The following is a 15,757-nucleotide window of genomic DNA, read 5'->3' on the forward strand; positions in this document are numbered from 1 at the left end:
ATCGTCACCCTAGTATAGTAATAGTCTGGGTGTCACATTAAAAACTAATTGTTCCCACATGTTCTAAACGCTGCGCACGTACAAAAGAAAGTGTGTTTATTTCAACTCCAGAGCTCTGACCCTGCCGTACGCACGCCATCATGACAAACAGGAAACTCCGCCCCCAACAGGAGAAGGATGAAACTAAAGACAGCTCTGTGAAATTGATATATTTGTGTAAAATAATGGAAGATTACACATCATATATGAAGGATATATTTCCAAAAATGAAGGAGGAAAAAGTTAGTCTGCGTAAAGACCTACAGTGGTACGTTCCAAAGGTGTTTTACTACGTGTTCAGAAATACAATTTAATCCCTCCGCCTCCATTACTACACAGCTCCTCGGTCCACCGTGAAGTTCATATCAGTGAATATTCATCAAGGGCGTTCACCTGACCTTTTATAAACACCGAATGGGCGGAGCCCGACCTTTTATAGGCACCGTATGGGTGGAGCCTGACCTTTTATAGGCACCGTATGGGCGGAGCCTGACCTTTTATAGGCACCGTATGGGTGGCGTAATGTGTTTTCTCACGTACGTCAACCTTTGATTAAGTTGTGATTTATAAACAGAAACAGGTGTAGGACGTGCGTGCGCCCACATTTATAAATCTTAACTTTTTTTGCGTATGCACCTCCTGGTTTTTATTACAATCTGCTGTTTTGAGGGCACAGAACAACTACAACAAGCAGGACTGCAGCCCTCAGGAACCAGGGTTAAGTAGAACAATGAAAGAAGCGCAGCCATCATTAGCAAGTTTGATTTTTACTGGAAAATCTGTGTTTTGACTCGTGTTTGTTAACTTGAGCTGCTGAAATTAAAAGCCAGATATCTCATGCAGAATTACTTACAGAGCTTAAGCAGCAGGCTAGAATGTTTATGGCTATTGAGATTATTCAGCACTTTTTTTTTAAATTATTATTTATTAATTTATTTTTGCAAGATACAAGACAAAGACAGACGATAACATAGAAAAATACACTGACAAGTTACGGTAGATGATATTTACAAATTCTACACATTACAATACAGTGTGTGTGTGTGTGTGTGGTAGGAAGGAATGGATAAAGGAAAATAAACTAATAATAATAATTATGAATATTAATCTTATTCTACTATGGATCACAGTGTTCTAGTCAGTTACAGACCAGGATTTAACCGTGAGCTTTTCTTGACGACATAAAAGCCTGGAATTGATAAGCGGTTGGCTTTCTCTTTCTTAATCAGGATAAAACACACTTTATTAAATCAGAGATCAATAATAAAAACAAACAGCATCTAACATTAGCTGATGGGATCATCATCATGCTACCTCCAGGCTGCTTCTCCTGGAGGTTCATTATTTCTGTTCTAATGGAGTTTCTCCTCATCTTTCATCAGTGGTTACTAATGTGAACATGGTTTTCATTTCATATGTAACCTTGATTCTTGTTATTGTCTGTATTATATTTGTATACTTACTTATTTTTTACTGTAATGTGTGCACTTGTTTTTAATCCTTATTTAAGTAACAGTCTTTCACTTTATTATGTACTTTTTCATTTCCTCTTTCAGTGTCTTCTTTTCATTTGTAATATTTCTCCACTGTGACTAAGCAATTTCCTCCTGGAATAAATAAAGTACTTCTGATTCTGGTGACAGTCTAGTATTTCCCTCTAATGGACACATGTTGGTGAACCTTTAGTCTGGTTAGCCCATGAGTGTCAGACCCCAATGTTTTATCTTTCAAAATAATCCAAAGCAGCAACACAGAACTCATCTGTTGTAAAGCAGCTACATTTGTCTATACAAAGTCACATTTTACAGTACATTTGACCCAAAAACATGCATTCAGAATGGCTGAAGTCGCTATAATTCTACTTTGATACATGTGTACCAGATGACTGACTGAATGAGCTGCTCATCCTGCAGCAATTTAGAGAAAATGCAGAAATTCCGTGAGTGAGGGGTGGGGGAGAACAGAAGACACATTAGCAGCCAAGTAGCTCCCTAATGGAGCAAGACGAGAAGGAAATGAACCCATGTGCACCACCACAGTTTGTATTTTAGTCAGAAAATGTGCTGAATGAGAAAAATATGGGTGTATTCCCATCCATCTCCTCTAACACACAGGATACAGTACAGTTTATAACACAGTCCTTTAACGAAACAAAGATCATCAAAGCAGAACGTTTCCCACAGAAACCTTAGATCAAAAGTCAACTACACTCCAGCAACAGGAAGTAGAACTTCTTTAACCCAGAGTCCATCAGTCAAATGGGAGACAAACCCGCGAACTCTAAGATGACCACATTTCAGTGTTGTTAAGTGACCATTATTAGGGGTGGGGGAAAGAAAATAGATTTACATAAAAATCACAAATCTAATCATCCACAATTCTGAATCAATTCATAAACTTCAAAAATTAATAATATATATATATAATTTTTTTTTTTTTTAAACTCTGATTCAGTAGATCCGTATAAAGTCTTTACTCAGGTAAACACTATAAACTGAACATACAAATACACATTAGTGTTCTCATAAATAGAAAATACCACTATACAAAAAGTCCTCTAGCTTCATGCTAACATCTATGGGAAAACCCATGTATATGCTCATGCTTACATGTACCGCGATCAGCGGGGATTTATATAACACACCGTTTATGCTTACCTTTCAGAAACACAATCTTAAGAGTGTTATCACTTAAACATACTCACAAGCAGATGTTTTTTCAAGCCAAAAATACAAGAACGTAGTTAGTAGAGAATAGTAGGCCATGGGCTTTCAAGATGACGACTTCCGATTACTAAGGCAACAGTGCCAGTCTATGACACGATCCCAACAGGAAACAACAACGACCCTAACTTACAATCAGTGTCGGCGTCATGAGGGGGCATTTGTGGGCAGTGCCCCCCCAGCTGACCTACTGTGCCCCCCCACTCTTCCCACTATGGGGGGAGCTTTTTATTAATCAAAGGTATCTGATTGGCTATCACAACTGACTGTGTCCATTCACTGACAGAGGACGGAGTCTGCTCCATAGATATAATATACTGTGATGTAATTGTTTAACATTTGTGCCATTGAACGTACCCTAGTGCTGTTGTTAGGATCAGCCAATAGAATGTGTATATGTCTATGACCTGCTGTGTTGATTCACGTGATGTCACTCACATTGCTGAATCGCAACAAAACTAGACCGAAAAATTCTGATGGAGAGCAGGAAACTTGAGAATCTACTATTAGAGCGAGAACTAAAGTCTGCTGCACCTGGTTTCCCTCCCCAGGTCCTGGACCAGGTCTCCTTACACAACAGGACTGTTTAGGATTTATTTCAGCAGTTTTCTGGTGCTGCTCATGTTTTCATTCAGTCTGTGGATGTTTTAGCTCGTGAAAAGCTGCTCACGTTTATGTTTTTTTCGCTGTGTTACGATCCAAATAGTATCCAGATAAAACTGGTGACTGACTATTAACTGTGAGGCTGGTGTGAGGAACAATAGATGTTAGAACTTATAATATTTGACACTTTTGCAACAAAATATACAGCTTTTTTTAGGATAGTAAAAAAAATATTTTAGACCTTATAAATACCGCTAACAGCAGTATTTACTCAAAACGGAGTGTTTTTGTGCCCCCCGCAGTTTTCTTAATGCCCCCCCATTGAATACTGCCTGGCGCCGACTCAGCTTACAATGTATTACATAGACAGCAAAAGGAGTGTGTGTGTGTTTTTATTTGTTTAACATGAATAATTGTTACTTGTTGTCTTAAGTTTGCCTTTGTGTGATAACATCATTGGAATCAGTTTATTTAAAATGATATTAGACAAACTGTATTGTTTTGATGCAATAATTTGCCTTAACACACTATGCAATGTATCAATTCTCAAATCGAGAATCGTTTGAATCGAGAATCAATTTTGAATCTAATCGTGACCCTAAGAATCAGAATTGAATCGAGTGGTCAGACACCCAAAGATTCACATCCCTAACCATTATACATATTGTGTAGTTCACAGCCAGACCACAAGGTGCCAGTGTTTGTGCTCATCGCTGCAGGAAGCAGAGAGCCGCAGCCTCACCTTATAGGCCATGAGTAGCATGTGGATGACTCCGGGCGCTCCGTGGCACCAGTGCACCAGCCGGTCGCTCTCGTTGCTCAGCGATGATGGAAAGTTTCCAGAACGAAACCTCTTGTGGCGAACGTAGTCGATGCTGGGACGCACCAGCTCACTGAGGACGTCTGGACCGACTTTAGCCTCCGGCTGAAAAAAGACAAAACCCGATTTCATCTGCGGTGCCAAAATCCAAACCTCTATAGTGTCACAGTGGAATAAAGGTTAAACATTCTTACACAATGCATTCACCTAAGAGTTGATCTACTAATTCTACCTAAATGCATTTTAAAGGAATATGTCATTTGAAGGCATTTAGGAGGACCTCAGTGTATAATGAGAGCTTTATCATCACTGTGGTTCTTCTTCTTTGGTATTTTTCATTAAAGGGTTGTCACAGCAGATGGATGATCTTCCTTCTTGTACAAGTGGTTTTCTCTGTCTTTAGCATCTAAACTGCCACAAAACTCATCCGTTTGCTATATCTTAAACGCTGAGGGTGTGTATTGTCCTAAATCTAACGATACCATTCACGATTTGCATGTCACAATATGAGACGTCCCATTACTGAACAATACAATATGTATGATGTCAATAATTACAAATTTCACCTTTACAAGTATGAAGTGGTGTAAAATACTGTACAATGTATATTTTTTTTCAAACTTGCAAAAACCAGTAGACGATAAATAACTGTAATTCAAGCACAAAAACGTGTTTATCAAATTGTCGAATTAAATTAAAAAAAAAAAAAACTTAAACTTTTGCTTCTACAACAGATTCTGATTCTGTTAGGAATTTAATTCTTAAAAAAAAAAAATAAATAACCACATACATCTATTTAAGTGCCCAGTGTGTTTTATGAAAATAAAATGCAATCAACTTCCAGCTAAAATGCTTAGAGGAGTGAGATTGTTTAACAAGGTCTGATGCGGTTCACTGACGGGGCTTTCACATGCTATGTATATGTTAGCACAATTACATAATTTTTTTTGTTAAAAACATGATTAAAGAAATCGATTTGGAGATTTTTTGGATCAATATGACAATCGCGTGGGGAAATATTGCGATATATCGCGCAGGCCCACGCACATACACGCAAGGATAAAAGGAACACAAAAGGTTCAATAAAACAACAGGTAAATATTACTGAACTTCAGTTAAAACATGGCAGGTATAAATCAGCTGCTGAAGTCAACAGTTTATTTTACATCCCCAGAGATGTCTTCCTTGTTTTTCTATCTTCCACGTAAATATTATTGCGGCTCATGTGTAATACATAGCGTTATTCCTAAATGCTGTGAGTTATTTTGTAGCAGCTTTACTTTGAATAGAGAGCGAAGGTCAGAGGGGAAAGGAAACATGGCAGATGGTGGCAGCCAGCAGAGAGAGGTAGAAACTGAGAAGTTTGTAGAACCTGTGTGTGATGCAGTGGCTACAAGTCAGTGGTATGGAAACATTTCGGTTTCACCGCATCAAGAAACCATAAAGGAGAAAAGGTGGACAGTATGTAAACACTGCTAGTGTACCGTGCGCTACTCTAATGGAAATACAAGCTCCATGAGAAGCCACTTAACATCCTGGCATCCCAAAAAGTTTAAGGATTGTGTGAAACAAACAATGCAGTTTGGTCTACAAACTCTAACAGAAACATTTACAACCAGAACAGCTCAAGGGCTCAAGAAACAACAAGAGACGTGGCGCAGTCACGGCCTTTTTCCGTTGTCGTTGTTGTTATTGTTGTTGTTGTGGGAGTCGACCGTCGTGAGACAGGTTAGTTCTAACCTACTGATGATGCACTGTTGCCCTGTCTGGCCTGAAAGAAACCCCAAAATTTACCCATTTGTAAACAGCTGTGTGTATGTGCGTGTGTGTGCGTGAGAATGTTGTATAATCTTCAAGGGACAGGAGTTGTAAACTAACGCAAGCTTTAAATTCTTATGTACATCACATCAGCTGCACACTTATTTTGTATCTAATAATAATAATAATAATAATAATAATAATAATACATTTTATTTGTATTCACTTCATACATGAAAACATCCCAAAGTGCGACAGGTGCTAAAGCTAAAAATATATAAACAGTCGAAACAGCAAAAAACATTAAGAAAATGCAACACAAAATAAGTTGATGTTGAATTTCATTGTCCCTGTCAAATAAATAAATAATTAAATATTGACAATGTTGGCTTTAAAAGGTTAGTGGATACTTTAAATGCTCACAGGTTACTCCTAGTCCTAACCTCAAATGTTGACTTGTTCATCTTTCTCCAAAAAAACCTTAAATGAAGCTAAACGTGATGTTTTGGATTTACAAAAATGAAATAAGTACCACTGGCGCCTGCTTCTTTAAGCACGGTGACTTATGGGTAATGTAGCAGTGGTAAGGAAGTGTGTGCTGTACTCATTAAATCACAATATATGTGGAAATGAGCTATTGGCAGAGGTCTGAGTGCTGTAGTTTTATTTATTGTTACTTGGCTGCTTCTATACCCGTGTTGCCTTTAAGAGTGTTCCTGAGTCAATTAGAATTTTTGCACTTTAGCTAAAAAATCTGTATCTGTTCATAGGCAGTATTAAGTTTATAATGTCAAAAATGTAAAAGTATGACAATAAATACTGTAAAAATAGTGAACAGACAATTTCTCAATGGTCATCATTCACAAATTGTATGTGTTTGTAGTAATATATGTAATTGTAGTTTTCTGGAGGGAAATGTATTGTAATATTGTTTCTTGTAATAATGCATTAGCAATTTGTTCAAAGTAAAACAGTAAAATAAAAAATCTTGTTATAGTTAGAATTGCTGCCAACTGTGTTCCTTCCTATAAAACTGAGCTTTCCCACAAAATTGCAATAACTGTCGTACCGTGAGGTTACGTCTGTGATTATACCAAACCGTGAGATTTAGATATCGTTACATCCCTAACTATAACACAATCTTAGATGGCACCTCGGCTAATGTTAATGAAATATTCATAATAATTATTATTTTCATTCTTAAAACTACTTGTCCCCCTACATTCGGTTGCATTTGTGCTTACTGTAGATTTCGGAGTGACTTTAACTCCATAACAGTAACACAGTCCCAAAGAAAACAAGAGAACACAGCAGTGACTGTAATTTTAAAGCACCACGAGGCATGATAAAAAACACAATGAGAGCTTTATTTCCTCCTTACAGCAAAATAAAAGTTAATTCTTCTTTAAACCGACCATGTAAACAATTCATTCTTAATGGTAATTTAGTTCCAAATTGAACTGTGGTCTTCTGTGTTACAGCCAACAATAAAGCGTTTGTTTTGCGTTTCTACCGATAGACGCGATACGTCACATTCTCCCCGTCTAATCAATTTCCAACCCCCCGCCCTAAAGCGGAATTGAATAAAGCCAAATAAACCGGTTTTCCATGTAAACCTCAGTTTGGGAATCACTATTTCAATGAAAACACGAAGCAGAACACTTTAATTCCGAATGATTTAATTTGGAATAACTAATTCCGAATTAAAAAACGTCATGTAACCGTGGCCAATGAGATACTAGATGATTTTTCAGCTTTTACAGCAGTAATCAGCTGGAGAAGGATCTGTAGTTTGTCTGTAGGAGTTCACAGCTCCTGTGTTGGCTCTGAGCCTACAACACTGAGGCTGTCTGTGCAGCAAACAGTGAACAAGCCTTCACTTATTATTACTGCACCACTCAGTTCTAGCACCAGCTTATTCATACACAATAAATACATATATTCTTCTTTATGATGAATAATAACTGCATTGTATTGTCACATTATTACTGTCTTTTGTATTAGGATTCAATTCTGGAAATATTATTCTGTTTCTGCTGAATTTTTACACAGAAACATTCTCATTTCCATTCATTAGAAAAACCAGGCTTAAAGTGCCATACCTGCATTAGCAGGAAATAAATTCCAGCCAATCCGTGGGCAGCACCGATGTATTGCTTCTTGTGCCACTCATAGAGCAGAGGGCAGCACTCACTCTTCTTCTCCTCTGTTGACAGCCTCTTACCAGATTCTACGATGGCAGTCACCACCTGAAGTTAGGGAGGAATATATTACAAAAAACAGGTTTGTACATAAGCAACAGTTTATACATTTCCTTCCTAAATGTATCATAGTTGAGGATTTGAGTCGTACATTGTTTGCACATGTGTGAGCAACTGTTTAGCAGAGGGAGATTTATAATTAATGTTGTGCCGATACCGATACTAGTATTGGGGCAGTCCCAATACGGCATGAAAAGGCTGGCATCGACAAGTACTAACTATTAACACGCCGATACCATTTACAGCATCAAACTTATGTTCAAAACTACTTTTGATACCTAGTGCGCAGAACGAAGAAGAATCCACCGAGCACCAACAAAGAAGAATCCACTGTAAGTGTTTGTGTTGCTGCGTAACTCGGCGGTCCCCACTCCCCCTCAGGGGGAGTCTGAGTCTCACCCTTTTCCCACCGCAGACGGCTTTGCTCATCGCCGCAGGGCCGCTCTGCAAGCCTCGGGCAGTCGGCCTCCCCACCACTTGACGCGTCCTTCAGGCCACATGAACTGTTTCTGATGTAGCCGCTGTTAATCTGGACTGGGTTGAACAAGTTGTTCCTTATTGTATGTTTGATATAGTGCACCAGGTGAGCACAGTAACACGTTTAAGTACCTGCAGCATCACACACTTAGAATGTTTAAATGTGTTTTCATGAAGTTTCATGAGCTGTCATGAAAAGAAAATGAATAATATTTATATTCAAGCTCATAGATTTGATATTTATATACGAGTTGAAAAGACAGAAACACGTATGGTTACGTGTTTGAGAGTCAAAACCCAGGTTTCAGAAAAGAGTTTATTCATTTGTCACCCATACCAGGTAGGCAATAAAAATGTTATCCTGCATTTACTCTGGGTTGGTGTTTTCTCCTGTTTCACAAAGGTTTAAGCAGTACCAGACCAAGCAATGATAGCAATGATGTTTATATCCAGGTGAGTATGCAGCTCTTAAGAATCAGAAGAAAAATAAAGATCACATCTTTTATTAAATGCTGCAGTATCGACATGTATCAGCCTATGCTACTGGGTATCGGTATTAGTATCTGGACAACACTATTTATAATCATATTATTGTTGATGTAATGTTTTTACTGCTGATTTTAATGTTTTCAATGATTTTTAAGCTGTTGAATGTTTTCTTTTTGCACTTTTTGATCATATAAAGCACATTGAATTAAACTAATTACCTGCATAAAAACAAATGTAAAAGTGTGAAAGTCAAAAATACAGGAAATAACGAAACATTGTTTACGGTCATTGTTTTCTCATCCTCACCTCTTCTGACCACAGAAGTAGTCAGTTTAAAATAAGGCCGGGCGATATATCAAGTTTTTAATAAATAGGCAAGGCAAATTTATTTGTATAGCGCATTTCATACACAAGGCAACTCAATGTGCTTTGCATGATAAAACATTCAATTGTTTAAAATAAATAAGAACATTTAAAATCATCAGTAAAATCAATTCAAATCATCAACAAATACATTACATCAACAATATGACCAAAAATCTCTCAATTCTATGCAAAAAAAGTGCCTTTAAGTTTGATTTAAAAATGTTCACATGTGATGCTGACTTCAGCTCTGCTGCAGTTTGTTCCACTTCTTTACAGCATAACAACTAAAAGCATCACCATGTTTACTGTGAGCTCTGGGCTCCACGATCTGACCTGTGTCCATAGACCTGACTAACATCTCAGTGATGTATTCTGAACCAACCCCATTCACAGATTTATACACCAGCAGCAGAACTTTAAAGTCTATTTTGAGGCTGACTGGGAGCCAGTGTAAAGACTTTAAAACTGGACTAATAGTGCTCTGACCTCTTTGTTCTAGTTCAGACCCCAGCTGCAGCGTTCTGAACCAGCTGTAGCTGTTTGATGGTCTTTTGGGGGATTCCTGTCAGAAGACCATTACAATAGTCCAGTCTGCTGGAGATAAAAGCATGGACCAGTTTCTCCTGATCTTTCTGAGTCATTAAACCTTTCACTCTGGAGATGTTCTTTAGGTGGTAGAAGATGTTTTTGTGATATATTTGATCTGATTGCTGAATGTAAGATCTGAGTCAATCAGAACACCAAGGTTTTTGACTTGGTCTTTAGCTTTTAAAGATCGAGACTCTAGATAGTTGCTGACAGCAGTCCTCTTTTCCTTGTTACCAAAGTCAATCACCTCCATCTTGTCATGGTTTAGTTGAAGGAAGTTTTCACTCATCCAGCAGTTTCCTTTTTCTAAGCAGTCACACAACACCTCAATGTGACCATAGTCATCTGGGTTCAGTGATAGATATAGTTGTGTGTCATCTGCGTAGCTCTGATAATCAACCTTACAGTTCTGTAAAATTTGTCCTAAAGGAAGCATATGAAGGCTAAACAGAAGAGGTCCAAGAACAGATCCCTGAGGAACCCCACAGGACATTGGTAATCTGTCAGATTCAGAGTTTCCAATGCTTACAAAATAACTTTGCTCCTCCAAGTAGAACTTAAACCATTGCATTACTTTTCCATTTAGTGAACCCATGTTTGCAATCTGTGCAACAAAATTGTATGATCTACAGTGTCAAATGCAGCACTTAGATCCAATAGAATGAGAACAGATACTTTTCCTGAATCAGTGTTCAACCTTATGTCATTGATCACTTTGATAAGAGCAGTTTCAGTGCTGTGATGAGAACAAAAACCTGACTGAAATTGATCAAATATTTTGTTGAATGTTAAGAATTGACTCAATGATCTTGGCCATGAATGGAAGGTTGCTGATTGGTCTATAGTTAGCCAGTATAGAGGCATCCAGTGTTCTCTTTTTTAACAGAGGTTTCACAGCAGCTACTTTCAGGGATTTTGGTACGGTGCCTGATTGGAATGAGCAGTTAATTATTTGACACAAATCAGTGACAATTGACTTTACAACAGTTTTAAAGAAGTTTGAGGGTATTGTGTCAAGGCAACACGTTGATGGATTCAGCTGCTGAACACTTTCCTCTATTGTTTTTGGGTTCACTGTAATAAACTCTAACATTGTAGTTGATTCATCCCTCAGTGGTTGAAGGTGTTCAAGCTTTTTGTTATTTTGCTGGTTTGTTCTGATGTTTGACCTTATTGATTGTATTTTTTCATTGAAATATACAGCAAATATATTCAGAAATATTTTTTCATTGAAATATACAGCAAATATAGATACATTTCTCGAGGAGATATAGCATAGGACTATATCGTTTTACCGATATAATTCACTTAACATTAAAAGTTTCTTCCGTAGAGCCGTCAGTATGCATTTTTCTCCTCTGTCCCTCTCAACCCCGCCCGTCCTCTCTCTCGCTCTGTCCCTCTGATCGCAGCCAAAACAAACCACGCTGAAAGCGTCAATAACTCGTGCTGTGCCTTATGAAGGTGGGGCAAGATTATCAAAGCAGTAGCCTACCATGTTGCTAAGGACATGGTCCCCATAATAAGAAAGTCTATGACAGGCATAATGCTCAGTAAAACACTGTGTGCGGGAGTGTGTTTGTGTGTGCGTGCGCTGTAGAGATCCGGAGGTCTCTGTGGGTCGATAACGTTTTAAACACAACTCAAAACAACTCGTTACCATCACATTGCTCGTTTATTGTATGCAGGGGAAGATCAAACACTGCTTCTATGTTGTTTCAGACGGGACGGCAACAGAAAACTAACATTAAACTCCGTCCATGAACTCCGTAAGGATCAGGAAGTACGCAGGTCTGACTCAACTCTGACCTCGTGTTACCATGGCTCTCTTAAAGGGACAGTCCTCAGCAAAATATCGAGATATATATTGTATAACGTTATATTGCTTGGAAATAGAGATAATAAAAAAGGCCATATCGCCCAGCCCAAATTTAAAATGATATACCATTGTTTTGTAATACCGCTGCATCGCATTGGTAAAGGCTTCTATAACAGGGTGACTACCGGTAGTAAGAAGTTATATTTAACACTTTTTAAAGACACCTTACAGAAAACTAAAGGCCAAACTTACGATGGAAATGCAGACCAAAGGGAAAATATATTATTTTACAATTTAAGGCATTGATGTCAGTTAATAATGTACAATAAAGAAAAATAAAAAATAATCAGTTGTTCAAGAACATACTTCAAATGTGTTTATTAGTGTGGAAAGAAAACAAAAATATCAACAATGTCCTAAATGATATCTATTGTAACACAATTCTCACAACAGTTATTATCAGTGGACAATAAACTAGAAATCAATATTTACTTGAACCTGTGAGCAAACCAAACACCAAAGTGCTTTTATCAGATCCTTCACTGTGTAATGCCATATGTGGAGCTTTGATCTGAAATTAGACCTTCAAAAAAAATTGTAACCAACCCACATTAGCAGTTTCATTTCTGTCCTGGCTAATGAAACCTTATATTTCTATAATGGGCCCACTTTAGACATAACAATGTGAACACACAATTTTCATTTGAAATGTTGTGAAAACAGAAATTCTGGGACGAGGTAAAAGAGGTAGGTGAGAAGGTAAGGGAAAGAGAAAATGTCTGACTGGACATCGAGGCATGTGTCTCAACTACAGCTGCAACAAATTATTATTTTCATAATCAATTAATTGATCAATAAATTATCAATTCATCGGATAAAAAAACACCACATTTTTATTTCAGCCTCTTTATTCGTCCCATAGTGAATGTAGTGACAGTCACCCTAAGGTAGACTTCATTAGCTACACATGTCCATATATCAGCAGTGAGACACTTTACTGTTTGTGTTCATTGCATTCTTCACTTTCTTAACAGTATCTTCATATTTTCTCTCTATGAGCTTTGTAAAATGTAAAATGTGTTGTTGAGGGCAGAATGTGACCTGGATTAAAGGTGAGGATGGTTGTAGTGAAGCTTCATCTTCATCCATGGACACAGACCTCATGTCAGTGATCATCATGTAGAGGACATTCTCAGTCACAGCTTCTCTCTGTGGTTACATCATGTGTTTATCATCATGAAGTCTGTCATTGTTTGATGTTTTCTGATCAAATGAGAAAGATAGTATTGCATTAGTATGTATTATAGCACAATTTACAACAACTAAATTATGAACTTGTTTTATTTGCAGTATTAGGTTAAGGCAAGTTAGTAGCCCAAAGAGCAAAACACACACATACACTACCACATAAAGTACAAGTACCTTAAAAAAAATCAAACAAATGTGAGTAGATGTGATAAATTACTTTAACCCTAGTCTAAATGTAATTACTCCAGCCTCACCCCATTACAGATCAGACTTTATCTTTAAACTATTACCAAGATTGTGTACAAGTGTACAAGTTGTCTATAAATAAAGCACATTTAACCATGCTTAAGCTGATAAAACTAAATAAAAAGTATCTCTCACACACAAATCACACAAACACTGGCACGAGCACACAAACATACTCAAACACTTGTGTATGCGCGCACACACTAGCATCAAGCAAGCTACCAGAGAGGCTAACAATACATTTAGTTTCTTCCAAACAGAACAATATTAGGATGTTGTAGTGATTTACCTGTTGTTGAGCTCCTTTATTCACTTTGTTCTCCACCTCCGCTCTGCATCCAACTCATTCTGTTGACTGTCTCCTCGGCAGGAGGAGTTTTATTTTAATACAAAAACTTTATTGACTAAACTCTGCAGGTGAAGGAAATGGCTGCGCGTCACATTCAGTGAAATATAATCGTACGACGCAGCCAGTTTGTTTGCATGAGAAGTTCGTGCTCACCAGAAATTCTCGGCGTGACGTGACTAAAGCACATTTAAGACCTATCCAATCTAAATTTAAGACAATTTAAGACTTTTTAAGGCGTTTTTTTTGTAAAAAAAATATTTAAGACTTTTAAAGACTTTTTAAGGACCCGCGGTCACCCTGTGTAAGTGAAACTGATTGTGAGCGCTCACGCTGTGCTTCAGAATATCTATATACTGAACGTTAAGATATTAACTGTAATATCAACCTGCCTTCACTATGTTTGTTTTACCTGTGAGGTAGTGTGAGGGGGAGGAGCTCACATGCTTATGTAGGGTAGGAGGAGCCAGGATTGCTAAGAGGAGGAGTTTCCCCCTTATGACTCATGAGGAAAAAATCCAACTTTTTACAAAACGTGGAATAACAAGGGAGGAAGGAAACCAAACATTTTCAACTTTGTCCCTCTGAATGAGGCTAAAGGAATGTATACCACTGTAGCAAAACCATTATATAGTGAATTTTTCCTAATACTGCCCCTTTGATAATGTGTATTGTCAATAAGAAGGCACTTAAGAATGGGAATAAAATTAAAAATGCCCTATTTGTCACGCCTCATCTGTCATGTTTCCATTATCCACTAGGGGGCACGCCACACACTTTGAGAAGTACTGATTTAACCTGTGGTTCTGTTTATTGTTTATGTTGTAATAGAGGGTACTTTTGCATTTTTCTTGTGAATAAAAATATTTCTATGAAATTTTGGGGTAATGTTTTTCATTCCCGCAGTATCGGAAATGGTATTGAGTACCAAAGAATTTCCTGAGTATCGGTATCGAGTTGAAATTTTAGTGTCGCGACAACCTTAGTCACAGCACAGGACACGATTGGCTCAAAGCCAATGGCAACTACATACCAGTTCACGACTGTGAAGGTGCTGTACCATGCTAACAAATACATGATAATAACAATAACAAGAACAATTGGTTCCGATTATATGACCAGATATGACGCCTGAGTCATAGTCCCCCCCCCCCACAATCAGATTAAATATTGATTTGAGAACAGAACGCTTTCTATAGGCAGCCTGATTATTGCACCTCCTCAAAGAGGCTGAATCATACACGTTTGCTTGTAGTCTGAACAGAAACAAAACAAAAGGTGCAACGTGTGTCTTACCTTGGCGATAAGGGTTTCCTCCACAGTGTTAGCACCTATCTCTTTGTTGACGTAAAGCAGAGCATAAAGATAACCAGCCCGACCGTACAGCAGCTCATCAGGCATGTCAGAGTCTGGGCTCAGCACTGAGCGCTGCAACTGAACAAGCCTGAAACACAGAAACAGAAAAATAAATGCCTCAAAAAACTTTAAACAATCACAAATATCAGGATTAAAAGTTTAGGGAAAAGTATTTGTATCAGAAAGGAAATACAAAAAAAAAATATTTTTCAAACAGGAAATTACAGCCCCTGGTACATTTCAACAAAAATATGGTCATTCTCAACAACATTGACCACGTTTACATGGGAGCTTTAATTCCTCTTTAAAGCAGAATAAAAGTTAACTTCTTTTTAACCTGAACTTATAAACACTTAATTCCTAATGCTAATTAAATTCCGAATTAAACTTAAATCCGAATTAGGTGGCTGGTTTATTCCGATTTTAATTTCAAATTAAATAATTCCTCTACTTTGTAAACAATTAACTCCTCTTTAAGTTAATTCCGGTCGTTCTGCGCATGCGCGATTTGCTTCAATGACGCGCTGGTGATGACATAATCCAACATGGCCGTCTGGACTAGACCTGAGACTATTTAACTCATTGACTGCCAAAGATGTCTAAAGATGCTCCAGGAAC

At 37.7% G+C, this 15,757-nt stretch overlaps 1 protein-coding gene across 2 annotated transcripts in view; it reads right to left on the reverse strand.

The window, feature by feature from the left end:
- Positions 1-15,757, reverse strand: part of lancl2 (LanC lantibiotic synthetase component C-like 2 (bacterial)) — a 47,049-nt gene that overhangs the window by 5,467 nt on the left and 25,825 nt on the right. For both annotated transcript variants that reach the window (XM_028434948.1, XM_028434949.1), the window contains exons 5-7: positions 15,080-15,227; positions 8,046-8,192; positions 4,108-4,290 (exon numbers count right to left, since the gene is read on the reverse strand). In XM_028434948.1, the coding sequence (XP_028290749.1) occupies positions 4,108-4,290; positions 8,046-8,192; positions 15,080-15,227 (478 nt within the window). The remainder of the gene's footprint in view (positions 1-4,107; positions 4,291-8,045; positions 8,193-15,079; positions 15,228-15,757) is intronic.

The sequence above is a fragment of the Gouania willdenowi genome, chromosome 20 (assembly GCF_900634775.1).
Source record: "Gouania willdenowi chromosome 20, fGouWil2.1, whole genome shotgun sequence".
In the NCBI taxonomy this organism is placed as follows: domain Eukaryota; kingdom Metazoa; phylum Chordata; class Actinopteri; order Blenniiformes; family Gobiesocidae; genus Gouania; species Gouania willdenowi.